This window comes from Cardiocondyla obscurior, linkage group LG05 (genome assembly GCF_019399895.1).
Source record: "Cardiocondyla obscurior isolate alpha-2009 linkage group LG05, Cobs3.1, whole genome shotgun sequence".
Lineage (NCBI taxonomy): Eukaryota > Metazoa > Arthropoda > Insecta > Hymenoptera > Formicidae > Cardiocondyla > Cardiocondyla obscurior.
Window position 1 is genome coordinate 6,254,575 of NC_091868.1, and position 27,492 is coordinate 6,282,066.

At 39.3% G+C, this 27,492-nt stretch overlaps 1 protein-coding gene across 8 annotated transcripts in view; it reads right to left on the bottom strand.

The window, feature by feature from the left end:
- The window catches only part of LOC139102911 (syntaxin 1A), a 53,462-nt gene that overhangs the window by 12,215 nt on the left and 13,755 nt on the right, over window positions 1-27,492 (bottom strand). For 5 of the 8 annotated variants that reach the window (XR_011545792.1, XR_011545790.1, XM_070657109.1 and 2 more), the window contains exons 4-8: window positions 5,413-5,487; window positions 5,120-5,302; window positions 4,659-4,732; window positions 4,419-4,556; window positions 2,687-2,797 (exon numbers count right to left, since the gene is read on the bottom strand). Coding sequence is in view for 4 of the 8 variants with exons in the window: in XM_070657109.1 (XP_070513210.1) it covers window positions 2,687-2,797; window positions 4,419-4,556; window positions 4,659-4,732; window positions 5,120-5,302; window positions 5,413-5,487 (581 nt within the window). In the remaining 4 variants the exon portion in view is untranslated. Of the gene's footprint in view, window positions 1-1,658; window positions 1,770-2,686; window positions 2,798-4,418; window positions 4,557-4,658; window positions 4,733-5,119; window positions 5,303-5,412; window positions 5,488-27,492 lie in introns of all 8 variants that reach the window. The other 3 variants (XR_011545791.1, XM_070657111.1, XR_011545793.1) reach the window with 2 other exon arrangements.

Below are 27,492 nucleotides of genomic sequence, written 5' to 3' on the forward strand. Positions count from 1 at the left end.
GAAAAATCTTATTTCTGCACCTGCTTCGTCAGAAACGCTTTATAAAATACATGTAGTACTTTCCTGCTGTTAATTAGTAGACAGAACGATTAAAGGGGGAAAAAATTACAATTAGTCATTAATTACAGAATGAAATAAATAAAAAAAAAAAAAAAAAAATGAGTCAAGTGACATTAATAATTTAAAATTCTAAATTAAGCCATTAAGCTGCACTACTTTTTCTAGGATTAAAAGGAATAAATATTTTTGGGTAAATGTTACGTTAGTTATTTGTAGAGTAAGACCCACATATCGCATATGTATATGTATATATTGCATATGCACATGCAGATATGTTGCTTACAAGTGGTGTGCGTGTGTACTCGAGATCAATGTAAGTGATATCGTGCCCCAAGAAAGAGAGTATGAAGTAGCTGTCAAATATAAACAAGCACATTTCTCATACTACTAATGATGCGGGTACGTTTCACAAACTAGTTAGTCACAAACACCAAACCTAATCGTTTTACCCGGCCATAAAGACTCGTTTGTCTACTACTGTCCTACTTCATTACATCGTCTCTGTGCAAATCTAAAATATAGCGCATTCATCTATCATCGTACTATTAGTCTACTCGACATCGATTATACTTCATCTCTTTTATCGCGAATCCACGGTGAGCTTCGATCGCGAAACGTAACACAAAGAACAGTGATATGATTAACACAAGTGCATCTGTACGCTAGACATAAAAGATTGAAGGTCATTCATAAGAAAGAAGGTTCGGATCCCACTCGATGCGAGGTGCCTGATCGTAGGTGGTGCGTAATACCAAAGTCGAAGGAAATTATTTTAAGAGCAAAAAGAAATTTTTTTTTCTACATGCAAAAATTCACGTTTTCTTGATTGGACATGTTTAAATCGCGCAAGTCGACAGTTTTTTTTCTTTTTTTGCCATTTTTAATATCCATTTTTTATAGGCTGCGCGAATTTTAATTGAAATGTATCCAAGTGAAAATATTCACTTTGAGAATCGTAATGGGAACAGACAGGTCGAAATTTTGCGCAAAGATCGCGCGTCATAAAAGAAAATGATAACAATGCAAGAGAAGAATATTATTCCGCGATAATATTTTGAAGTTCCTCATTGCATTTCATAACACTTGAAATAATCTCTCTCGTGCCTTCAATGGGCACTTATTTCCTTTTGCTCCTTTTTGTCGGACTTTACTCATTCGCAATGTCGTCTTTTGATAAACGCCGCCAAGCAAAGCGGCGTTCTTATCGCGTACCATACTTGAAAGGTATTCGGTAAATCCTTCGAGTCAACTCACGAGAAGAGACCGCTCTTCAGTAGATTCCAAATAAGAAATCGTTATCTTACAACGCAAAGTTCGCGACGTTGATAAAGAAAAAAAATAAAATAAAATAAAAAAAAATAAAAAAAAAAGAAATTTTAAAAACCGTACTTTCTCACCGAAGACACTTTCGAATGAAAGATCAACAAACTTCTCTCTAAATTTGATCAGCAATTAGCAATGTTTGTGTCAGCCGAGCTGACCCGAAACTCGCCAAGTCTGCTCGCCTGCTGCGAATGAAGGAAGGCATTACGCAGATATGACTAATTTCGGGCCGGTTCTCGGTGGCTTGGTCGTGTCTGGTGTATGGTGTTCTTTACCTTACGAGCTTTGCTTCGATACTCTTCGGCTTTGATCAGCTCGCCCCGAGCCTGGCCCACGTGGTCGCCGGTCTGATTCACACAGTACTCAATGCTGTCCACCATCTCACCCTGCCGTACCGCACGTGGGACATAGGACGGGACCAAGATCGGAAGCGAAGGGAAATTTCAGGGTTTACAGACGGGAGTTCGGGTTCGCTCGTCGAGGAAAACAACTTCGGGGGGCCCAGGGGATGCACCCAGGGTTACGCATAACCGGCAAGAGAGAGAAGCAGCATCTCCGTTGCAGCGGGGAGAATGCCAGATCCCCAACATCGTATGCGTGTGTACAATATGCACAGGCAATGTACACCCGCCGTCATATTTTCACATCGACACACAGTCACACGCGTATTCGCATTAGTATCGACAGCATAGAGATTAATACGCAAATGTTAGTAGTATGAGTAATAGTAGTAAACAGAGCAGTTGATGGACAGAGGCACACAATTAGCACACCCATGTTTCGACAGAGTACAGGGAGCGATGTATACAGGTACATGTATGGGGCAGTAAAGAAAGAGAGAGAGAGTATAACACGCACACATAGAACAATATATATGTATATAGTATAAATATATACATTTATAATATTTTTTAAAATCGAGCGCGAATCCACGAATACCACCGATCGACAGAATAAAGTGGCATACGCAAATAAAGAGAAAGAGACCCGCGAAGCGCCGTCGTTAGTCGCTTACGCGTTGTAGAGGGTGGAGTAAGTATGGGGAAGGAAGAACACCGATTAATACATTGATTGTTGCGAGTTACGTATCAATGAAAAGCGGAATAATTAAATAGCGGATAACGTAAGTAGAGCGAGAAGAGGGAGAACGGGAGGGGGAAAGTCGGAACGGGATTCAAGAAACGCCGACGATAAAGGTACGGGGACGTGGGAACGATAAAGGAGAGAGAGAAAAAAAAAACAAGAGTGACCAATTAGACGCGAACGAAATGGCTTCGGCGCGTAATATCTGGGGAGGACTCACCCGTCGAGCTTTGCTTTGATACTTGAGTGCTTTTTTGGTATCCTGCGTAGCCGTCTGCACGTAGTCCACCGCGTGTTCCACGTGGTACTCTATGCGATCTATCATCTCGCCCTAATGTGGGTAGGAGGCGCGGCGCGAATCCACACAGCGTAACACAGGGGAAGAGAGAGAGAGAGTGTTAGTTTTCAAGAGTAAGGCAAGGCCAGTGATTAAACTGTTCGCCGATAATACATATATAATTTTGTTTTCTTATCATGCATCAGCTCGCATCACCGGCATTGATAATGAGACAAGTAATTATCACCTTATTTTTACCGATATGATTTGTGCCGCTTCCGGATTGGAAAATCGACATACAAAATAATATACTTTACGAAAGTATGATTGATAACGATTGCAAATTAGTGAAATTAATTTGTCTCATTGTAAAAAGAGATTGAACTTTAACTGTACCATACGAATAAAGCTTAATATTATTACTGTTATTATTATCATTAATTAATTTATTATTACTATCATGCAGAAAAGGAAGCCATGTACTAGAATCTCAAGTTTTTCGTGGAAATTCTTTAAGTAAACGGAGAAAAATAGTGACGACCGGTACTAGACGGGTTTTTTTTTTTTTTTTTTTTTTTTTTTTCGTGGATATGTTAAATAATTAATTAAGTTTCCACAAAAAAACTTAAGATTTTAACACGTTAAAAAAATATCCCTTTAATTAGTAGGTAGTATAAACGTCACGTAATGCAGTTCGTTAAGAAATATTGCTAAAGAAAAGAGGATTGTTACACTGTACGTCGCGCTACGCTCCTAATTGCTTATAAATCATCGTTGTACTAGAAGGAATCGCGAGCAGCTAATGTGAAATATATGTAAAGTAATAGAAAATAAAAAAATAATATAAATAAAACGAAAGTACTTTTCGAATTATAATGCCAATTAAAATCCGGTAAACAATCTACTTAAGTGTAGGCTTTGTAGGTATAATCAATCGCGGAAAACGATGCCGCTCAAGCATCTCGCAATAAAGCATTCCGTTCGTTAATTAAATCGATAATTTGGATCGAAAATAAATTGAAACGTGCATCTGACAAAGTATTAAAAAAAATGGTTTTCCTCTTGCCCAAAGAATAAAATTTAATACCGTGCAAAATAAGTTTTTTAATAAATTTTTTTTCAAATGCACGTATCAATAAACTTATGGTCTACGTTAAATTCTTTAGAAAATTTATATCTTATAATTACTGCTTTGTAAAGTGCCACAAAAATTACGTATATAAAAAAAAAGAAAAGGCTGCAATCTCATGCGATTTGATCTGACTCTATTAGCAATGTACGTTTAATTACTATTACCATTAGGCTTTTATCATCTGTATATGCAACTCTGTAATAGCACGTCAATATACATGACGTATAATCTTTGATCTGTTACACACTCGATATTTGCGATACATGAACATATGCAAATTGCATGTAAGTTATGTATCTTACAGCAAAGTATTGTTTTTCCATGTAAATTGAAAATTTAGATAAACGCTTATTTTAAAAGAATAACAAAACGGATATAGATATAAAATCTTTTGCATGCAATATCAACGTCGTAATGTCCGCGGAAATGTATACCTTTTACGTTCTTAGAAAAAAAAAAAAGGAAAAAAGTGGCGTAATTATCGTTTGTTTAAATGGGTAAATTACTTCCACGATAAATTTACATAAAATTATTCGACCTTACCTGACTCTCTACTAGCATGGCCATGTCCATGAACATGTCGTGCAGCTCCCTGATGGAGTTTTCGAGTTTAATGATGTCAGCGTGACGCGCCTCGATGTCCGCAAGGGTTTGTTTTGCTTGTTGCGTTTCCATGATGATCTGCGACAAGCGGTAAGATTAATCGGGTAGGAAAGATGGTTATTAACGCTTCTCACGTAGCTACTAGACGAGATAAGGAGAGAAGGATCATTAAAGATGTACCCCTTGCGTGAAAACGGCTGGATTTCCTTGCTCCAACATCTCCTCGAGTTCCTCGTTGGTGGTCGTTCTCCCCGCTGAAAAGAAGCAGAGGTGTCTTCGTCTCGTAAACAGACGCAATTCAAACGCGAACGCAATCAATTTTTCGTAAAAATTGTCGTTTAAGAAAATGTAAAAAAAAAAAAAATTATAAATGGAATAAAACGATAAATCGAAAACTCGTAATGTAATAGCGTTGGAAGAATTTTGTGCAATTTAATTAGAATTATATTAAAACATTGTTAATAAAAATAATTCAACGTTTTACTTTTTATTTCTCTTGAAATAGAAACAAACACAAGTGTTATATTGATGAGCGGGTATTCCGAGACGAACTCGACGTGATAATAGATTGGAAAGGGCTGTTATGCTCGAATAGACATTCAGGCTAGCAATGCGACCAATCACGGCACACGTATACTCACTGATTTCGAGCTGTCGTTGTATTCTCCCCTTACACCGCTCCCTGTAATCGGTCTGTGTCCGATTATACTCCGTCATCACCTCGACAAACTTCCTGGACAACGTCGAATGCTGAGTTTTGCGTATCCTCAGATCTGCTGACGATTTGTTCGTGTGCTCCTCCTGCTCGATATTCTGCTCTATCACTAAACACAAGGAGCGCAAGATTCGCCAATGTAAAACGTATTATCGACGATCGCGGAAGGATCGATCGATGTAATACACACCCGTCGTACGGACAAATATTCGGACTTACCCTTTAGTTTAGCCCTCACTTTGTTAGCGGTTTTCTTGATGTCAGACATCAAGTCCTCGAGCTCCAGTTTCACCTCTGAAATTGAAAAGTCGAAAGTCATTTACGTAAAAAAATATAATTAATAAGAATTTTCTTTCGCCGAAAGAGATAACGTAATGTTTGAATACACCGCACGCTCGTGATATACCGTGACATTGCCATTCCAACTGCAAATATTTTTTAAGCCGAGATCCCTCACGTACCGGCGAAACGTGGAGTTCGCATTATATCTACCTATGTGTCATGCCACATATTTCCCGAGTGTGTCGGAGCCACCGAGTCTGGCAAGACACCCTCGAGCGCCTCAAATCCAGTTGCCGCGAGATTTAGCGTTCACTGCCGGAACGACGCTACGTCTCCCTCAGGAGCTTTCGAAAATGTTGAGTAATAAGACGTTTCCCCGGAATACGTTTATCTTTATTATTCGCATAAACGATATGACTGACGCAACTACAATTTTGGGGCAAATTTTTCATCAATCCTTGACAAGCGACGTCACCTTTAAATGGAATCAGGAAGGAACTAATGCTTTGATAATTAATGAGAAAGCACTACAAGGTTAATTTGCAATTAGGCAAATAATATTTAAGCAAAAATTGTTATGGCAGGGGCTCTTGGAAAATTAATGAAAATTTAGCTAGTTAACTTACAAGTAACCCCGTAATTCACTATTACTTCACGCGCAACGACGCGTTGAATATTCTGCCGAGCAAGTTTCGACAAAATTTCTTGGCTTTCCTTAAAATGCAAATTCGCTTTGGGTGTGTGTTCTTTGCACTTCTATCGGTCACATCTACCACATTTAGCTTCACCAAGACCATCGTAGCGGTTCGCCGCTACTAAGATCGAAAAAAAGACCGCATAAAAATGAAAACTGCTTGAAAAATTCGCCCTCACGCGCACCTTTTCAGTCACGATCGGGCAAAATCTCACCGCGATTTTACGACCGTTATCAAACGCGTGCAAAGGGCATCTTTATTGCTGTAAGGCGGCGCAAAAGGAAAAGAGGGAATAAGATAAAGGCTGGTTTAGTTTGATTGATGATACATAAAAAAAGATAAGGAAATAATTCCGTTCGTTATCGTCCTATACTTGCTCCGCACGATTTATGAGAAATTTCTATTGCCAATTAATGTAATAACTTGTATTAATTTAAACGATCCGACCTGTACTATGCTATTATAATGCATCGTTGACGAGTATTTTAATGCAGCGCTAGACGACGTGTATCAGTAAAAACTTAAAGCCTAGCCGGGATTTAAGTCCAAGAATCGTAACATTAAAAATATATAAATGTCGTACGCGAAACAAGAAAGATATTTATCTATAACTATCTATTGTTGTCAACTGCGGTGGCTTTAATACCTCGACATGCCGAGCTAATGTGCTTTTAAATCCCGCAATTTCTTGTCGTCAAGCGTAACTTTTTCTAATTCTCTCTTCCGCCAAACGGCCACTCGTAAAAACTTTCTTTAATTTGCAGTATTGGATTCTCTTTCTGGCCTTGATAACAAAGTTTTTGACAAAAATACTTTAGACCAAGATGTTTCCATCGATACGATAAAACAAAGCAGTGATAATGTTCGTAAATAGTCGGACGCGCAGTCCAAATGAATGCTCTGTTCTGCGGTATTGTACGTATATAGTACTGGCTATAGAACTTGGCCAGTGTTTGTAATCCGACAGCAAAGATATATAATATATATATATATATATTATATATCTCTATATATATATCTATATATAGAGAGAGCTTAACATTCCCCTATGATAACGCCCACAAAAGCGTCTTTCGAGCGTTTTTTCCAACCCCATAAATCGAGCGAGTTCGCGGCTCCGGATATAAAACGTTTCTATAAGGCGAACCCTTTCACCGCAAACTTCAACAATTTTATTCGCGTGAAACTTTTCGCTTTTAACGTGCCATTAAAATAGCATGTTAACCAAATTATTCATATTAATTCTGTTATTAAATGTTAATAGTGCGAAGTTAAAAATATATGCGCGCGTATACACACATACAAAGATCAAAAATAATATAAAATTATAGATGCCATTTTTAACAAGCTCAGCTTAATTTTATATTTATCGTAAAACTTAATCACAGCGAGTCCAACCGATAAACGTCGCGTGCGATTTCACCCGCGTTCAGTTTAACAGATTTGGCTTAAAGGGGCTCTATATGTATATACGAAGAAGATAATCCAACCTATCTTGGCTTTTCTTTCCTTCGCTTCAGCTCACGCCAAGATTCTATTCTCTTGCACGTGCCACGGCACGAAACTAGTTTCCCCCGACGCGATCGGAGTCACGATAACTTCAACGATTCCAAAAATCACTTGCTGAAAAGTCTTTCTGCCATGGTCGATGGCAGATATGAAAGATTATAGAAATAGAAAAATGTCGGCCGAGAAGGGGAAGTGGACGTAAGCAGTAAAAAGATATATAGAAGAGTCTGGCCATCGGCCAAATAAATTGCGAGAGAAAGAGGTGTCGTTAACCTTATATTGCGCCACAACCGTGATGAAGGATAAAATTTTGAAGCGTAAAAAGTAGCGAGAAAACTGGTACTCGAGGTGTAATAAAGCATAACTTGCGCCCTTGTAATATTAAATGTACACTTTTGTCGTAGTTTTCGTTATAAAGTAAACAGGAAATACATGTCGCGTCTGTATTTTTATAAAAAGTAAAAATCCAAAATGGGTTATACATGGCGCTAAAAAAATATAACCGAAATATAATTCGACGTAGTGGAAATTTCAAGTTGTAAGAAGTCGCGTTTCACAATTATCGCAAATCGCACTTGCTAAAGTAGACCGAATCTCCCGTCAAGTTTTAATTAACGCGCGCGATTCGTCGGAAAAGAGATGTTAGTTCGCGATCTCGTTCGAAATACGTTTCTTTCGCGAGAAGGTCTTCGTATGCAAATCCGTCGCGTATAATTTAGACGCTGGGGACGTAGGAAGCACGGTGGAGCAATTAGCAATTAGAGAACTCCCTTTAATTGCCCTCGATGTTTCTCCGGAATCATAATTTTCTGAAGACGAAGAATGGCGACCAGCCGCCTTCAAGAGAAATTTCTTGGGCGGAAGGATACAGGCGATTAATGTTTGATCCAGTATATTCGAAAGTATCTGTTATCCTTTCGACTTACCCTGATTTCGCGTTCGAATCGACTTCGCACAGTTCAAATAACTCATCGAATCTGCCGAGGAAGCAAATTAACTTCGCTCACGCGACTTAATCAAGAAATCTCGACCAGTGAAAATTTTTCTTTTTTATTTCTTTCTCTCTTTCTATCCTCGTTATACGGGATTATCTGAGTATGTGAATAGTGCGCGCGAAAAAAAAAAAAAGAAGAAACGAATAATATAGACTGCCGAGGAAACTGCGAATCGGATCAGCGAAAAAATTGACCTTTAATTAAAGAACGTACGTAAGACTTGGTGCGATTAATATTCACTCCTTTTTCAACGCGTGTTTAATTCACGATGTCGTTAACAAGTTATTTAACATTCAAAAGAGATCGCCTTGAGTTTTTAATTAAGCTCTAAAAATATAAACCAACCTACCGATGTTATTATTTCTCGAATAACGCCGAGTGGACTTTATTCTAACAAAAATTTTATTCAAAACCTAATTGGCGGTAACGTCGAAAGTAAAAAAACTACGGCTTAAAAAAAAAAATATATATATACTACACAGACACCTGCATAAAGTGCAATTCTCTCGCTGAATATCTCATTAACAAGTATCTTAAGACAATCTGACAGTTTTGCAATTTTATAGTTCTGAGTTACTCGCAATTACAGTCCGTAACTTGCTTGCGGTACTTTTAAAACCAATTTCGCAAAAACGCCAAATGAAAACGCATAAAATACGCGCGACGTAAAAGCGAAACGAGTCTTTTTTTTTTCTCGGTTTACGGATCTGTCCGTAGCCGCAAGTTCAAAATACCGAACGATAAAAATTAATGTTCACGTGCGGTGAATACATATTTTTTTTTTTTTGCAACAGTAATTTGTAACGAGCACTTCCGTATCGGTACTACAAGCGCTAATAATTTATCCGGTAACGCCGTGGTGCGATTGAATTTTTCCGCGTTAACGTTTAACGTTTGATCGTCGGTCATCGGTTGTAAATGCATTACGTGTCAATTAGCGTGTATTACGTGTAGAACACAGGTAATAAAGCTACGTCGCGTATTATTAGCGAGCTCAAAGCAAAGTGGCCGAAATTGCGGGCATTAAATAACGACGATTAACATCTCCTTTGGCCTTTATCCCGTCGCGCAATGTCCAAAAGCAATATGATCAAAATCGCTTTCCGCAGAAATGCGGTAAATATTTCGCCTCGTTTGCGTAACCGCTTCGCTATTGTTGTCAACGAGTAATTTTGCAAATCAAAGTACTCTCTGAACTCGGTTATATCACATGGGAACTGAAGCTGCATCGCATTCCGCGCCAGAAAGGTAATAAAATTAGGAATTGTAAATTCAAATGTAAAATTGAATAAGTAGCTCGTACTTTCGAAACAGAATATTTGAAACAGAACGAAAGAGAAATAAAAAAGAAGCATAGAAATGCATATGACATAATTGTACGAATAAAATAAATTTTACTATGAATTTTACATATAAAAAAATTTTTCTTTTCTTTTTTTTTTAAATTGTAAAAAAAAAAATAAGAGAAAGAAACAAAAAAATATAAAAAGAGAAAAGTAAGACTTTGTTAGAAGAACGAGATATTTCGCGACTTTCAGGTGTATCCGGCCTTTTCCTAGACATCTTGACGTGTTATCGACTCCGCCTGACCTCGCCATTCCTGACCCCGGCAATATCGCGATCTGTCCTGCACTCGTTTTCCCCTTTACCTCTCAGTCAGTCGGTTCAATTCTATCGTCCACGTCCGCAATCGACTGATCGGAAGAGCGAACATAGCCGACACGACATAACGCTCCAGTCGCTTCCGTTGCTTTTCACCTTTTCAAAGATACCCTCTTAAAATGAAAAGCGGAAGAGAGCACGCGAAGTATGCCTTTTTTTTTTTTTACAACATTAGACATTACAGAACGAACACTTAGCTCGCATCAATCGTCTCTTTGAAATGATTAATCTAATCGACGGATACCGAAAAATATAATATAATATATTTGGTGAATAAAATATTTTTATAACACGGTAAACTCGGCAGAGGTAGCAAGATGCATACACAAAAAAAGGTTGTGGGCAGTCGGCCCATTGCCTCGGACAACATTGGCTATTACTACTGAAGCATACTTGGCCGAAGATCGAGCGATTAATATGAAAGTAGCGGGGCTTGAAAATGAGAGAACGCCAAGCGAGAGAACAAATTGGCATTGTGGAAAAACGGCAACGATCAGGAATCTCTAAACAATTTTTTTTTTTTTTTAATAGAAAGGTGGTCTACTGTGTCGTATCAATCGGGGTGAACAATCGGTTATCGACAGCTCCAGATACACCAATTCTGTCGCGGACAATGGGGTTTATTCGTTCGTCCATTTGCGGACGATCTCACATTACGATTGCGAACGTGTAAATTGGGTTAATGCCGCGTGGAAACGTGCCAGACCTACTTCCGGTTATTTGACCGACCGATCGACCAGAACTAGGATGTTCAACTTTAACAAACTCGGAAGTAGTGCGATGTCGAAGAGCGCCGACAGTGATTTTGCAACACCTCGCTTCTTGTCCCGCTTTTAAACCCTTCTTACATGCACCAGTTTGTTAATAATGCAAGTTTTTACGTCCCAAAAAAAAAAAAAAAAAAATATCAAAGCTTCGTCAAAATATATTTTAAAAGACTGCGCTGTTACACGCGATACTTGTAAAATTTTTTTTTAAAGACATAAATTAAACAATATTAATTTTTCTGAAAGATTTAATAATTAAAATATCCCGTAATTAAGTGTCAATTTAAATATTAAGTATAACCGACATTAATAAGTCGTAATTAAAATTTCAAAGGACTTGTCTTCACGAATGAACGTAACGTAAATGTGGCAGATACGATTCTACGGTAAAACGGCACAAGCCAATAGTCTCTTGATACTCTTTCGATCAGCCGATTAACTTTTCCTTCCGTTCCCGTAAACCGAGGACAGCCGCATATTGTTATAGTAAGGTCTATTAAATTATCAGCGTTCTCAATCGCGGGCGGCCAGCGACGTAACAGCTGGCTTGGTCGCACGGCAAACACGATCGACGCGACGGTAAACCAACACGGATACTTTCGATCTACAAAAGGGAGGAGGTCCACGGCGCGTCCGTCCTTCGTCCAAAGCATCGCCAGGTGCTCATAAATATGTATCGTACACGTAGCAAGGGCGGAATGGCAGAGTTTCTGTGTGGGCATAAATTGAACCGAGCGATACCTTTGACTTCCGTTAACTGACTTTGATGTGGGGAGACACAGACGGAGACTGAAATCGAGACAGAGATGTCGAAAGAGAGACGCGGGGGTGCGTGCATTGACAGCCGCCCGGTTGCTTTTCATGTCAACGTGCCGGAAAATGGAAGTTAGTGCTCTGTTACAGATACCAGAGAATCGATACACAAATTACTGAACGGTTCTTTGCGGAGCTTAATTTCCACGGTCATTACAAATCCATTTTTTTTTTTTTTTTTTTTTTTTTTGTTTATTTTCTCTCCTTTCTTTCTGTTCGTATCTGCGTCAAGAGGAGCTTTGAGAGAATAACGCTGGATAAAGTGCTCTATCTTTATTGTCTTTAATCACGTAAAAGCGTATCGTCACGATTATAACGATGGCTGTATCGAGTAAGATGATATTTGTTTCCCTAGTAGGAGAAGAAGCTTCGTTTGCAGTAAAACCAAGACGTAAAGTTTTACGAAATCGAGAAGAGTTACGTTCGATAATTCAGCTGTATAAAATCATGTGTATATATATATATATATATATAATATCCGATGATTTCGCGTTTCAAAATTTAATGCCGACAAACTGGGTAAACTTCTAAAAGCAGATAAACTTAAAGAGGAAGTGTTTCAATCAATTTAAGTACATTATTTAACTGTATATGCTCTTTAATCACAGTTCCTCTAACAAAAGTTTTATTAGCTTTGCTATATCAGAATAATTGTATATACCGTAATATATTTACTCGATAGATTCGCCGCGGTAATATTTTTTAATTTATTTTTCCTCTATTTAATTTAATTCTTATGCTACACAAGTTAATTGGACTGTGTGAGAAAGAGTGTCTGCGTAAAGTTGCGCAAAAAATTGCAAAGAGACGTGAACCGCATAGAAAATTAAATGCATCCAGGGCTTTACTTGGTAGCGATGAGAAAAAGAAAAAAAAGAAAAAAAAGAAAAAAAAAAAAAAAAGAAACCGACATCGGCTCTCCTTTGAAGTCCTAGGAAGCTCGCCTGTACACGATGTCGTAGAAGAAAGGTCATAGTTCGGCAGGTATTAGTATTGAGTATTATGAATAAAGAGCTTCTACGTGAACGATCGATTTATACACTTATTTCTGAACAGATAAAAAATCTTTTCTCGTCCTTTGTATGTGACAGTTCAACGCGGCAACGGTAATTTCTTGAAATTAAAGAGATTACAGTGATTAAAGTCCAATAATATATAAGCTTCGTAAACGCTTCGCAACTTTGCAAAGTATATTTATGCGGGGAAGTTCTTCGTCTACTATAATCGGTACTACCACCTCTCGAAGTATTGACCTTTCCCTTCCGGGGCACAATGTATGCAAGGGGATCGAAAGAGAAGCGTCGGCAGGAAAATATCGGGCGCGCATCTCTCTTACGCGGAAAAGTAGTAAAAGTGCCTGGAAAAGCGGCACGTGACCGCAATAAAAGCGGCGAGGTCGCCTACGCGACTTCGAAGCACGATCAATTTGTATTCCGCTAGGAAAAAAAAAAGAAGAAAAAAAAAGACACAACCCAACTGCAGACTGTGGACCGCCGCGAGAAAGACACGCCAGAAAGAAGAGGGTCCATCCACTTTCTTTCTGCTTGTTGTCGAACGAAAGCTCGACACGATTTCAATTTAGTCGCGGGACGGCCTCGTTAAGAAAAATTGCCACCGCTCGCTTCGGAATAGCGCAATTCACCGAGCGCATTTACATTCGCCCCGAATGCACAACACGCTTTACACCCCGAAAATTGTCACCCCGCATATCGATCACATCACCGCCATTCATGCCGGGTTTTAACGGCGGTGCTGATATAAATTGAAAGTAAGCAAATCCGCGCCGTTCGCGCTATCAAATTACCAAGATATTAATAACTCTGAGATACCCTTGTAATATACGTTACAGAAAGTTGGATTTTAAAATATTTCGAGCGAGAAACGTGGAGATATTCTCATTTCTAATCGAAAATATGATTAATGATAAATCAACGTTATATGAGTGCATTTCGCAAATTGTTGTTTGAAGCACTCATCGTGATTTGGTATTCATAGCCTGTAAATAACGAATGTGATGGATAATAAAGTCTTGCGCCAAGTGTGTTTTTAAAGAACGGTGCATGAATATAAAACTGCGCGAATTACTTTTTTTTTTTCGCCGTGACGATAAATGAACGAGGCGAATAAAATAAATGGAATGAGTTTATTGTCTCAATGGAGTTCGTGCACCACACCTGATTTATGCACAGCCAGTCGTTGGCCTAAAAACTGCGGAGAGACGAATGCTGCGCCGAATTAGAACACCTGCAACGAACATCGATCCGCTCGTTCTGTTCATATAGAGCTGTTAATCGTCGATGTTTTGCTATTTCCGGATACGACTCAATAATATATAAGTTCATTTCAAGTAGCTCCTTTGCGATTTAGCAGAGCTTACGAATTAAAAGAAGATGAAATAAAGATCAAAGGCTAAGATATAACATGTATACATATTACTTAGAAATATATATGGATTCTGAAATTCATAACTGAATTTAATACATTTTAAATATACTTCGTTCAAAGTTGCCGTTTTTACTTGCATCGTAATTGCATTTAACTCTTTGAATGCTACAAACGGATATATATTTATTTGTATGTATGACGAAGTCTTTAATGTTTTTAAATATATGTTTGGTGAAGATAAAAATGTTTTATTTAACGTGGCGTAAAGAAGGAATTAAAATAGTAACTTAACTGCACATATAATCAATCGATATACGGTATTCGAAAAAGTATTCCGTCCACAACGATCGTAACTGCGAGCCGCGTACCGTCTATTCAAAGCGTTTAGACCTAAAAAGGCTCTGCACTCAAAGGGTTAATTACTTTTTCACGATATATTTTTAAAGGAAATTTCACCCAATAACCCTTAGCATTTTCTTTTTAATTAAATTTAATTATTCAAGTATATTCAAAGAAAATCTTTTTACCCTCATGAGCGAAGAAAGATCTTTTAAAACTCTTTGTGTTCTTTGATTATCTGTATTTCTTATAAACATTCTATAACGTCCAAGTATTAAATTATATAATTAAAAAGAAAAAAAAAATCTTTTGGACGCGAGAACGAAATACCACTTTCGGATATATCTAGGAAATAGTTGAGATTAAACGAATACAAGCAGCAATAATTAAGATAATCGAAAAATTAAGAGGACGAGCAAACGTGAGATTTAATATACCTAAAGAAACGTGTTAACGTCAGACGTAATTAGATACGAATGCTGCATTGCAAGTTTAAGAGATAAACATAGTGACTGATAGGGCACGCCTTTCTCCAGGGCGGATATTTCATTTGCATCGAGTGTCTGACGATGCGAATTCGTCGACTGAAATGCAATCGTTTCTCCGCGCTCGTAAACTGCTTGTCGCCCGAACGCAATGCGGATCGATTGAACGAAAACGTTCCTGACGGTGTGGCAAAACGACGCCGGGCGAGTAAAAGCGAGACGGAACGGGATGCGACAAGAACAAATCGGATTATCGTGCCGGGTGGTGAATAATTCCAGCCTCCGTGTTGCGCGCGACAAACAGGAAACAATCAAGATGCGGTGTTTCGCGAACAGCGTAAATCTAAAAATTGAAATTGCTCGCAATCGACAGTCGAGCCGATTTATCAAATTTCAATTATTTCCTACCGAGACGGGATATGGTACCGAAGCTTTCAATCGTTTCGAAAGTATTTCGTCATCCGCACAAAGTGCAATCGCAATGTGCATAACGCTTTCGAAGAACTTTTCGACTGAAATAAGCAAGAGTTTCGAAATGTCTGTATCAAAAGACGATAGACGGCAGGAACTTTTGTCGGCGAGCAAAGAACTACGGTAATCAACGCGAAGCAAGCAAAACTGCCGCTCTACACCACGCTTTCTCACGTCAGTGGCGCGAAAGCTTGTCGCAAAAGATAAATCGTTGACGCGCGCGAAAACTTTCCGCCAGTTTCCCGAAGATCCGACCTAGATTCTGCCGGATCTGCGATATTAATGACGCGACGATGGCACGGTCAACTCTCCGGCTAATTTCGCTTCGATGATCATTCGTGAGTTGGAAATTAGCATCAAAAGACGGAGTTAGCGAGAGATTTCATTATAATAAAATCAACCTCTTAAACCTCACGAATATAATCCTAATATTGATTTAATGGTAATAAGAGGAATGCGATTTTCTTTCTGATCGACGATTACTTTGCAACTTTGATTTTCCGCTCGTTAAATGTTGCCGAAATCGTAAAAGGACAAATGGACAGCGCAAACGTGGGAGAAAAAGCTCAATGCGAACAAGAATGGTTCCACGCTTCAAGGGATGATCGTTGTTCCCGCTTGCGCGGAATATTTCAACGAAATCCCAGGGGCAAACGTGCCGCGCCGCCATCCATGGTCGATTCTCCTCCTGTACCATGACCCACTTAATCCGCCCCAGATCAGCTTCCGCTGTGCCTCCAATCCCCGTCGCATTCCATCGACTACCCTATATTATGTGGTTTACCGTCCCCGTCCACCCTATTAAACTCGGTAGGGAGACACGTCTTAAATATATTAAAGGCCAGCGCGTTGACAATTTCTTCCGACAGTTATAAAGCGTCGGTGTAATATTTTTCAACGTTTAGAAAAGGTGACATTTTAATGAAACAACTACAGAGCGGAATTTAATTAATCAAACATATTAATCTCACGAGTAAATTTGCTTCACGATAGAGCACCAAATCACGCGACGAATATGAAGATCGCAAAATAAGCGCAAAGCGCGGTCAATGATTCGTGAATTCCGTAACAGAGCACGGCATTTATCGCGAGTCAAAGGCATGCCGTATTATTATAATTACGAGTACCGAGCGTCGTAAAATTGTGCATATCAACGTTATTATTAGCTTCAGTTAACTTACTTTTCATCAAATCTTTATTCATGCAGAAGCAAATTTAACTTTTCGCACAGAATACTTTTCTGATTCCGTAACATATTTTTTGGCAAACTATTTTTATTGGAATATAACAATTCCGGCAGAAAAATTGTGATATATAAACGTATCGTTAATATTATAGCCGGTCAACGTATCGTTATGTTGTTAACGGAAACGATGTTCTGTAACGAAGGTATATTGCCGCATGCCTGTTGCATCAAAAACGCTTAAACGGCGGATGGGAAAGCAGAGAAACTATGAGTTTCACGTCGAAACTCATATAATATCGTTCGTTATATCGATATACGCGTATACGTATATTATACATATAATCAAGTTCGTTTGCAACAATATCGCTTTGTCGTGCATCAACGCACAATCGTATCGCGCGGTAAGTCGCGACCATTATTCGCACGGCACAATGTAATTTCTGATTGTCCGAACCGAGAAGCGAGATTACATGAGTCGCGTGCCGGACTGGAAACACAACAAGCCAGAACAATAGTTGTGCGCGAGACAATAACAAGAGATCCGAAGGCACGCGGGAAGAAGATCGAATTCTCGTTCGTAGGTGCGTGGATTTCTCTGAATCGCGGCGGGTGGCGATCTTCGCGTAAATTTTTTCTAGCCGAACAGGTGCATCCGAACAGATTAACTCATTTATTTTTAGCTATCCTCAGTCATAATCTACGATCGCGAGCTGGTACGGTTGAGCGCGTTGCGGTTGCGGCGCGGCAATCAATGACAGAGACAACAAAACCACCCGTGTGCCTCGCGCTAGTATTCAACTTTAATCAATAAAGCATTGCGGTTAATAGGAAATCGACGTTTATTCATGCTTATGACGGAACAAATAAAAACGATACATTAGTCACGGCTATCGGTACGAACGGCGATATTTATCTCTTTCAACGCGAAGCCTTTCGAAGCTAGAGTTCAAGTTTTATCGTCGACTCTTTCCTTTCGAACATTTAATTATGAAGAACATCGGCGAAATACGATCTGTTCGGTCCAACAATGCCATGAAATGCGATTTTACTTCGATCTCTCGAAAACGTGATGCACAAAATTCCGCTTTTAAGTTGATATTCCGTAACGGTGAACTTTTCAAAGTCCATTCGCGATTTCTCTCGTTCGGAGAGAATCACATTTTTCCAGCCCAATAATTTTCCGACTTGATAACAGACCCCGCGAACTTTGAACGCATGTCCGGACGAACCCGTGAGGTTACGTGGACGATCATCTAAATAGGAAGGGCGCAACTGACGGAATCAATACAGCGGGGAGAGCAGAGGGGTACGTTATACATTAGCGTCAATAATTGAACCGGCTCCCTGGAGAACGTAGGATGTAAGTGCATATTAGCTGTCGGCTGTGCCTTTTCGTTCTCTACTTTCTCCCTCGTATCTCATCTGCCAGCATTCGCTTTTCTCTCGCCTACCTATCATTTCTCTTCGCTCTCGATATCCACCAATGCCAATTTCTGACTTCGCAGTATAAATCTCGTCCTACATTTCCTCCCGTCTTGTTTAAGAACGTACCATCCTCGTTTTCCTTCTCCGAAGGTATACGCTCGCAACCTAACCGCGCGGTACATCCTGCCGGCGGCGAATTTCAATCCCGCAGGATCAGCGTATGAAGGGTAGAAGTACCGCCGCTATTTATCGCTCTAAATAAGAAACGGAAGAGCCTCACGAGTGTTTTCCTCCGTGGAAGGGAAAACAAGTATAATATAGTTTGATGCAGGCGAGAGGAGAGTAATGTAGAGAGCAAAGTAAAGAAAGTAATGAAGGAGAATTTATGTCAGCTGATCTTTGAAACAGCCAAAACTGCAAGAGGGTTGCTCATGTATCGCGGAAAAATTATGTCTACTCCGGAAACAATATGTCTCTTGCTTTTTTGGGAAAATGCACGTCGAGGAGAAACTGGAAAGCTTTTTGCCAAAATAATCCGAGTCAGCATAAGAACGAAAACTTGTAAAGTAAAGTGATTGTAACAAAAAATATAATATAGTCTTTACGAGGTAAACAGTTGATTCAAATTTAAAAAAAATCGTATAATAAAAATAGATTTATATTTTTTTTTAAATAACATGTTTTTTTCAATTTGTTCTAAAAAAAAAAAAAAAAAATTCGCAACTATCAGACTAATAAATAAAGATAACGTTTCTGAATCAAAATGTATGTACGTTTTTGCGAACTCACTTTACGAGAGAGCATAAATATCTAACTGAACCGATCGATACTGAAACGCACCCTGGATAAAGACATAAAGACAGCTGATATAGTCTTCTGCATATTCGTTCGCAGAATGGCAGAAAGAGTGTCGTAAATCTTCTCCTAATTGTCGAATGTAGGTGAGGAGAATCCGCTCTCGAGAAGAGAGATCGAAGGAAGAATGGAAATTGGTTAAAGAGAGAAGTTGCGCCCTTCGCTCGCTTATTCACGGCTGCCCCATCCTTGCCAAGAGCTTTGTCATCCGCCACGACAACGAAGCCTTTTATGCTTTATGCTTACGCGGCGAGATTACTTCGGGAAAAGTGGTCAGAGCAGTATAGATAACACAGACATAGAGGTAATAGGACAGAAAGGAGGACCTCGCGGATACCCTTCCATCCTTACCCTCGCGGAAAGATATGTCGAAGAAGAGAAAAGGGAAACGAGATGAAACACGTGCCCTTCTCATCGTCGACGATTCCTCCACTTCTATTTGCCCACACACGGAAAAATTTATGCGCCGTCCTGCACATTGACCGGCTGAGATATTCCTTTTGAACCGTAAGTACGGAAATCTGTACGTACGTATGTAGATATGTAAATCTCGTAAAAAGAATTCGTGACTGAGATTGCTGAAGCTGCATATTTGAAAATATGTTTTCTTGAAAGTTTCTTTCAATAAATGACGCGGCCGTGAATTGCAAACGATTATTAAATATTATTACACAGCATTCTAAAAACGTATTTTTCCCTTTGTCAAGAATTTTTTTTTCGCGGAATAAAAATAGTTTTTACAATATCTTGGAATAGTATGTTTCGTTCTTGTATTCATAATGCGCATACATCGCCTACAGTCACAAACGATTCTGACTAAACAATAGTCTAAAAAATGTTTCCGTTTTCGGAGACAAGTTTATCCTACCATAAATACATGTATTTATCTGTAAACGAGAAGACGCGAACTTAGAAATGTATATTAGAAACGCACGAGAAACAATATGTCAATATAAGAAGCATTAAGATTACTTCCGGATTGGAAAACGTAAAAGAAGAGCTTGATTCCTAAAGCAAGAGACGACGCCGAAGAGCGAGTAGGATCAATAGCGCGACAAAGAGAATTTCGCCGACCAAACTGCCAGTTCTCACAAAAGTAGAGTCTCAACGCCAGAAAAGCAGTCACTTTATGCCAGCTCAGATACGCAAAAATCGGGAAAAAAAAAAAATTTTAATACCATCATCCACGAGCATAGAATCATATTATAATTTGTTTTTCTAACTGAGTCATGGCAAATTGACTGATCGTTTAACCAATCATCCTCTTCAGTCGCTTCAGTCAAGGCCGTCACCCACGCGATTTGATACATATCGCGTACGATCTGTAACCTGTAACCACTATCATCGATACCGCTACGAGCATGATGACACCTACGTTGGCCGCAAAGACCGTCTGGTATGCGACCTTTCGACATAGACGAAGATCAGACAAAATTGAGATATCAATTAAAACTGGATAGCACGACCGTCTATTTTATAACCAACCGCTTAAAAAAGTAAGAAAAAAAAATCAAGTCGGAGCGAAACCTCCCTATCGCTTATTATGCTCAGGTAACGCCTGCGTTAAAGCGAGTCGAATCTGTCGACATTAAATCGTTCGATAATGCTCGCCCGTTAACGTCCATCATTTTTTTTGCACGCTTTGTGATTAGAATGGATCGGACAGAGAGAGGTTGCGGGAGATTCGATGTGGGATTTACGTGCCCGACCTTCTGAATCCACGACCTCCGACCTTCTGCATATCCGGCGCTTTCCGTCCTTCTCTCTTTCTCTCTCTCCCTCTTTTTCCCTATTGCATCTCCCACGCCTGATTTTCCCGGGCGCTTCCCTCGATTATTTCCCAGGAGTTTCCGGAGCTAGTGTCGACGACGAGGTCGACGAGGGGTAGGTAGAGCCTTAATTGGAGGAGCCAGCTCGCAGGATGAGGACATCGAATCAGCAACAGTTGGCCGGCAACTAATTCGAGGTAATACGAGCTGCCCGACCAAAAAGATCAGCCTTCGAAATCCCTTTTTCTTTCTTTTCTATTTTATTTCTCGAGTAAACAAATTTATAAAATTCAATTCTTTAATTTAAAAATTATACCGCGTATAATGTACACGGTGCATTAAAAATAAAAACTAATTTTATTTTTTACTAATTTTATTCCTTTCTTATTCCTTTTCTGGTATCTATTCTCGGAGAAGGCAACTATGTTGTTTTATGTATCGAAAGGCGGGAAGAAAATAAAGAAATACGTTTTCTGTCTCCAGAAACCTCTTCCGTGATCAATGCCCTCCCTTCCTTCCTTCCTTCCTCATGCGATTACAATAAGCCACGCGAAAATATAGCGAAATGTATTTTCCTGACTACCGTATTTTTCAAAACGAGCGTGCGCTCGTTCAATTTCTGAAAAACTTTTACTCTCTATCTAAATTTTTTTTTACCTCGTTATTCTCGGGACACATGTCTCTAGCGCGTCTTGCGTTTACCCTTTATTTTTTTTATACGGGAGAAACGCACGTCGGCTGGTTTGAGGTCTGCGGATAAACTAAACTTGCCACGTGATCCGATACACGAGTTTGTAATCTAGCTAACAGACGCATTCACGTAGATCGATACGTAAACTTTTCCGCCCACCTTCTCCCCCCCCCCCGGTATTCCCGTACTCATAAAGGACTCCTCCGCTCGATTCCACGACATCGTACTTTCTACCCTCGAGCCCTTTTCCAGTATCCTCATCCACGCACAGGTTTCCACGCGCCCACGTACCCACGCGCATCCCACCTACTGAAGTGCGACTGTAAGCTCTCATCTTGATCCCCGTACGTATCGGACACTTCGTTTCAGCTTCCTTCCCGCTCACCCCCACGGTATTTTCTTCGGTAAATACAAGCCAGTCACGTCTGCTCTGATTACTTTGATTTTCTATTCAGTGTAATAACGAGAGAATGACAAACATTCGCGACGCGACGGCAAACAAGGAAATTTACGTCAACGGGACGAAGAATCATTGAAGGAAATAATTAATCTTCAATTGTTACAGCTACGTCTAAGTTAAGATAAAACGAGACAGAGCGCACGATGAATCAAGATCGCCGAAAGATATACTGCGAAAGGGTGCTGTTTATCGTTATATTTTGCCGCGCGCGGAGAAACGAGAGATCGTAATCCAAAACAGAGACGAAACTTATGTCCATTGTAATATTAAATAGTTGAAAATTAATATTTAATATCATGTAACTTTTGCCTCGTAGCGTAAAATAACGATATCAACGAGGGGCAGCACGTCAAGCGATGATCCTCGACTTTGTTGATTATTATTGAGAGAGATTAAATGTCAAATTTAATTGAGTGTTTCAGATGTGTGATCCTAATTACCGCTCGACCTCTCGTATTATTGATATTAACATTTATTTGAAATGCGTCAGCCAGTCTGAGTGTAAACGTGATTGATTATTTAAATGCCACGAAACGAATGTACCGAGGGATCGAATTATGCAAATAATCGATAGCCGACGCCTTTCGATCGGTCCTGCAAGCAACGATGCCGCGTGGAAATTTGTCGTAGTCGGCATAAGCGGAGATTTAGCGAATCGGTTGGAGAATATTATTATCACGTCGCGCCTCGCCGCATGCACCGACGCATCACGATACATCGAAGGTTGGGGAAACATGTTCCGGATCTTATCGCCGAGTTATATAACATCGTGGAACGAACGGAGCCGAGATTGTATCGTTTTTGTCGAGACAGCTCGACATTTTTCCTTCATATTTCGCTCGTCATATTGGCGATTGGCACGAAGGAAAGAGAAGGAGAGAAAGCGAGATGTTGAGCCGCCTGTAAATTCGTCATCTAAGTATCTTACGTCCGCCGACAAATTGACATTCTTGTAAAAGCCAGCGAACGTAACACGGCAATATAAAATAATAATCGAAGCAAATTTGACTTACAAACTTGAGCATGTTTTAACACCCTAAAAATATCGTCCACGGCCACAAGCGGATTTATAAAAGAGATTATCGAAGTACAAAATAGAACTGTCTCTCTATGCTAATTAGAAACTAATCCTCTTTCCCGCAATTTAATAACATCGATTCATTCGAATATTTCATGTGTGTTAAAATCTACGGTAAAATTTCGACATTTAACAAATCACTGAACCGTATGAATATCAATTATTTTTCAACAAAATCCAAATCTGTATTTCTCCAGTTATTTTAATCAAGTCTTCAAAATCAGTAAATTAAATCTGTGCTATTGATAAAAATTAAAGCCATTATGCTTTCGCGAGAGAACCAATTCGCAGAAAGTAATAACGCATAAAGCGTTCCTCCAAGTCGGAAATGCTGTTATTCGGCGACGACTCTGGATCAATGTGTGACATCTCCCTCTCGGGTGATTCCACAAAGTCGTTTAGGCTTTTCTTAACACAAACGTACTTTCTGTAAGGTTACGATAATCGATACTATCACGAACGGACACCCTCGCAATTTGAAGAAATCTTTTTTCGGGAGAGACGATATGCGCGAGAGAAAAAGGAGGGAAAGAAATGTAGAAAAGACGACTACGGCGACGTTAAGTAATCCCGTCGGATTATTATTACATTCCATCTGATTATATTTTCTTCCTTCCATCAGACTAAAAACCTCGCGAGATTGCGAGACAGCCGTATCGTGCTGTTTCATTGTCTACCTCCAAAATCCACCGCGCCTGATATATTTATTTAAGAATCTTTCGCTGACTAACCCATTTCATTTCTATGTATTTGCATCATCGTGATTTTATTACTCTCTCTCCCTCTTATTTTTCTTCCTTTTCCCTTAAAACTGCTTTTATTAAATCAAACCAATATTCAAGTGCCAATCATAATGAACTTTATCCGTCAAGCGATATTGACTTACTGATGCAATCGTGATATTTGTCAGAAGTATCGTTTCGCGAATAATAATAAAAAAAAAATATGACTTAGATGCTATCCTAAATTGAATCAGACAAAAGCGTAATATATAAATGTCATTTTTTTTTTTTTTTTTTAGTCATAATGTCGCATTTGTGATGGATTTTACAAATAACAGACTTAATCTTTAGGCCGAACTTCTCAATCACATCGTAGCGTAATTGATCAGCCCACAGTGGAAATTGGATCGCGCGCGTCAGAAGGATTAAATGTCACGGCCCGTATTTTTCGCGGATGATATATTTTTCGGTATATGAGAAGAGCGCGCGTCGATATTTTTAGCTCCCCCGTATCATCATTAACCGTCCACCCACGTCTTCAAATTGCGTAGGGCCGTGAAACACATATTGATAACAGCGTTTCCAACTATCTCAGCGTTTTCAACGATGACGCGAGCAACGTTGACAACCCTCGCATGTGCCACGTAACATTATGCCGAACTTGCTCCAACGGGCAGGACGACCTAATTGTTCGCGAAAGTAAACTTCACTCGCGCGAATTAGCTAGATGACGAACGACACCCTGCTGCTTGCTTGTCGCTCGTCACAACCTTGGCTGAATTCCATGACCGCGAAACGAACACGATGCTCATTGTCGCGGCGGATGTTGCAGGTGTAGATTCGCGCGGAAGGTGACTTTCGTTTACGTAGCGAGTTACATCCGCGCTAAAGAAAACGATGACACCGCACGGCCGGTAAACTTGTTAATGAAAAGTAAAACGGCAGCGTCGCGTATTATAAAGCTGTGATATCGTGCGTGAAATGTAAAACGACAGAGAGAGATCTCAAGAGAGAAAAACCAAGTGCACAAGACGTTACTTCGCGATTCATTACATCAATTAACGACACTTAATTACACCGCTTAATCTTCCGCGATTTTTTTTTTTGCTATAGTAATTTTCATGAAAAAGCACCCGCAACTGTTGCTCTCGATTTCTCTTTTATCATTTTCTCCGATATGTCGAGAAATTTATTGAACGCAAGTAAATCTACTTTTTTTTTTTTCTCTTGTTTTCTTGGGCGAGCTGAAATGACAGAAGCAAGGCAACTGTATCTTGCGTGTAATTTCACCTCGATTTTGTCATCGGTCGAGAGATGATCGGTTCCGATCGGTGTAGCGGATGCCAGTGGCAAAAGTCACTTTCTCGTCGGAAATGGCGATAAAAAAGAAGTCGAACAGTCAACTCTCTATAACTGCTAATCAGACACTACAGGTGGAAATCGAGTCATCGACGTTGAATACAGAGACAAAGATCACCTCGCGTTTGCTGCAGAAATAACTCAAAAAGAGAAATATATCTCTATTTTTCGCGAGTCGGATATATTTTAGCGTCCTACGGCCATATAAATGGCCACCTATCATGGGACCAGCTTTCACTGAGAAACGCGGTCTCGCTTTATGGTACTCTCGTTCGATTTCGGACGTATCGATTTGCTCGTTACTATGACAGCCGCTGACAAATCTGCCTCGCGGTTTACGCGGTGTTCTCTTGCGACTTTTATCCTGCGGATTTTCAAACAATCACAATCGCGAGATATCGGCCGTTATGGATTTCATTCACAAACTATTTTAATATAAGCCCTCTCAAATATTTATACAAAATTCTTTTTTGCAATACTTTCTATTTTTTTTTACAATTTTTCTTTATTTCGGGCACCCTGTATAATATTCGAAATATTAGCAATTGCAAAGAGAAGGCTTCCAGTAAATTAAGCTTTAGCGATGCAAATAGATAACGAAAGTTTGTGCTTGACTTAACTTCAAGTAAAGCGAACAGAATATTTATTTATAATTTAAATGCTAAAACTTTAATCTCAAGAGTTAAAAGAAATAACGTTCAATTAAACCTCTGAAAAGAAAAAAAAGAAAAAAAAAAAAAAAAGAAATCAGTGAATTTATCATAAATTTTACTCTGAAAAAGTTACTTTGATTATCGCTTGCTTTTTAGTATTCTCATAGTTTGGAGTACGACAGCTTAATTATGGGGGCTCTCAAAGACTCCTATTAAAAACGAAATTCCCGTTCGTCTATCAAAAAAGAAATTATTCGTCTTCGTCACAAACTATACCTAAAAATTAATTTTTCATATCCCGTAAACGACGTAGGCGCGGTGCACCTGTGTGCACAGGTATATGAGTATATGATGTAAAAACGATAAAAAAATTACAATGTCGCCTCCGTGTTACGTGCCTCTACGCGCGTATAAAATAGGTTTTTCACCACTGTGTGCGCGCCCCAGTACCGGTAAACTTAATTTTCCATGCGCGAGAAATTGACGCGTTGCAGCCAGGAAATAATAATAAATTGGTTTCGGTATACGCACGGCTGAGAAAAGCTACGGCAAATTTCTGCTCGCTACGACGAAAGGATAATGCCTTGCTGTCGTATCAGTCAAAAGTAGATCTTACGACACGAGAATATTTAGAGACTACATTCGATCAATTAATGTTTTTAAACGAATATACGCTGCAGCAAAGTGCTTTTTGTGCAATTAATAAACATTACCGAAATGATTTCTCATACAGCAAGGCAAATGACTATTTTACGATAATACCGAGGAAAAGCCGGGATCTCAGGCAAATCCAATGTTTTTTCCAAGCGCAGGAATTTCTGTAAATTCCTTCACGTATATCTGGGAACAACGTGCATTTCTCGTATACAGGATTGGACCAAGTCCTCTAGGATAACGTGCCGGGATCAACGATAAACGCCAGTGACGTCGAGCATGAATTATCCGCCGTCTGAGTTTGGCACGGCGATTTGTAGCATATGCTACGACTGTCACGCCTGTATCTGCCACGTTGACAGACAGCAACGGTCAACAACGTACATTTGTGCAAATGTTCGCCTTAGTGTGATAGCCGTTACATTCGAGCGCGCACATCAATGCTAAAATCTATATTATACATGTAATAAACTAGATAGGACCGCGCGTTATTTACGTTTCTACAAATTGTTCTCTTTTTTCCGGCAATTGAATTTTTCAATAGTGGAAAATGTAAAATAAATATTACAAAGGACTTGTAAAAAATTTATATAAGAGATGTTAGGCTCTGCTATTCATCAACGTCAACCTGTTGCAACATACGTTATCCTTATAGTCGACTAGAACCTATTTTACTTGGACAAAAGTCGGTCGCGGCAAATTTAATCGGTTTGATTCAATGACGAATAAGAAATGAAAATTAAACAGACGCATCCAGCGATAAATGTGCAAGTAAAAAAATAGAGGATCTCTGCTTGAAAAAGTTCATAATTGTTCCTATTGTGTTAGTAATGAGAAAGAGATTTAAATTGTATTTTTTGCTCTTTAAGTTATAAGATGCAGATCGACAATATAGAAATCTGTAAATATTAATTGTAGCTTACGTTACATCACTATCTGACCCTTACGTCTTGATATATTTTTAACGCGTAATTAATATCTCGAATCGATAAGCGTATACACGTGAAAAACAAATATTTAAAACCGATCAGACGCAGCGATGAT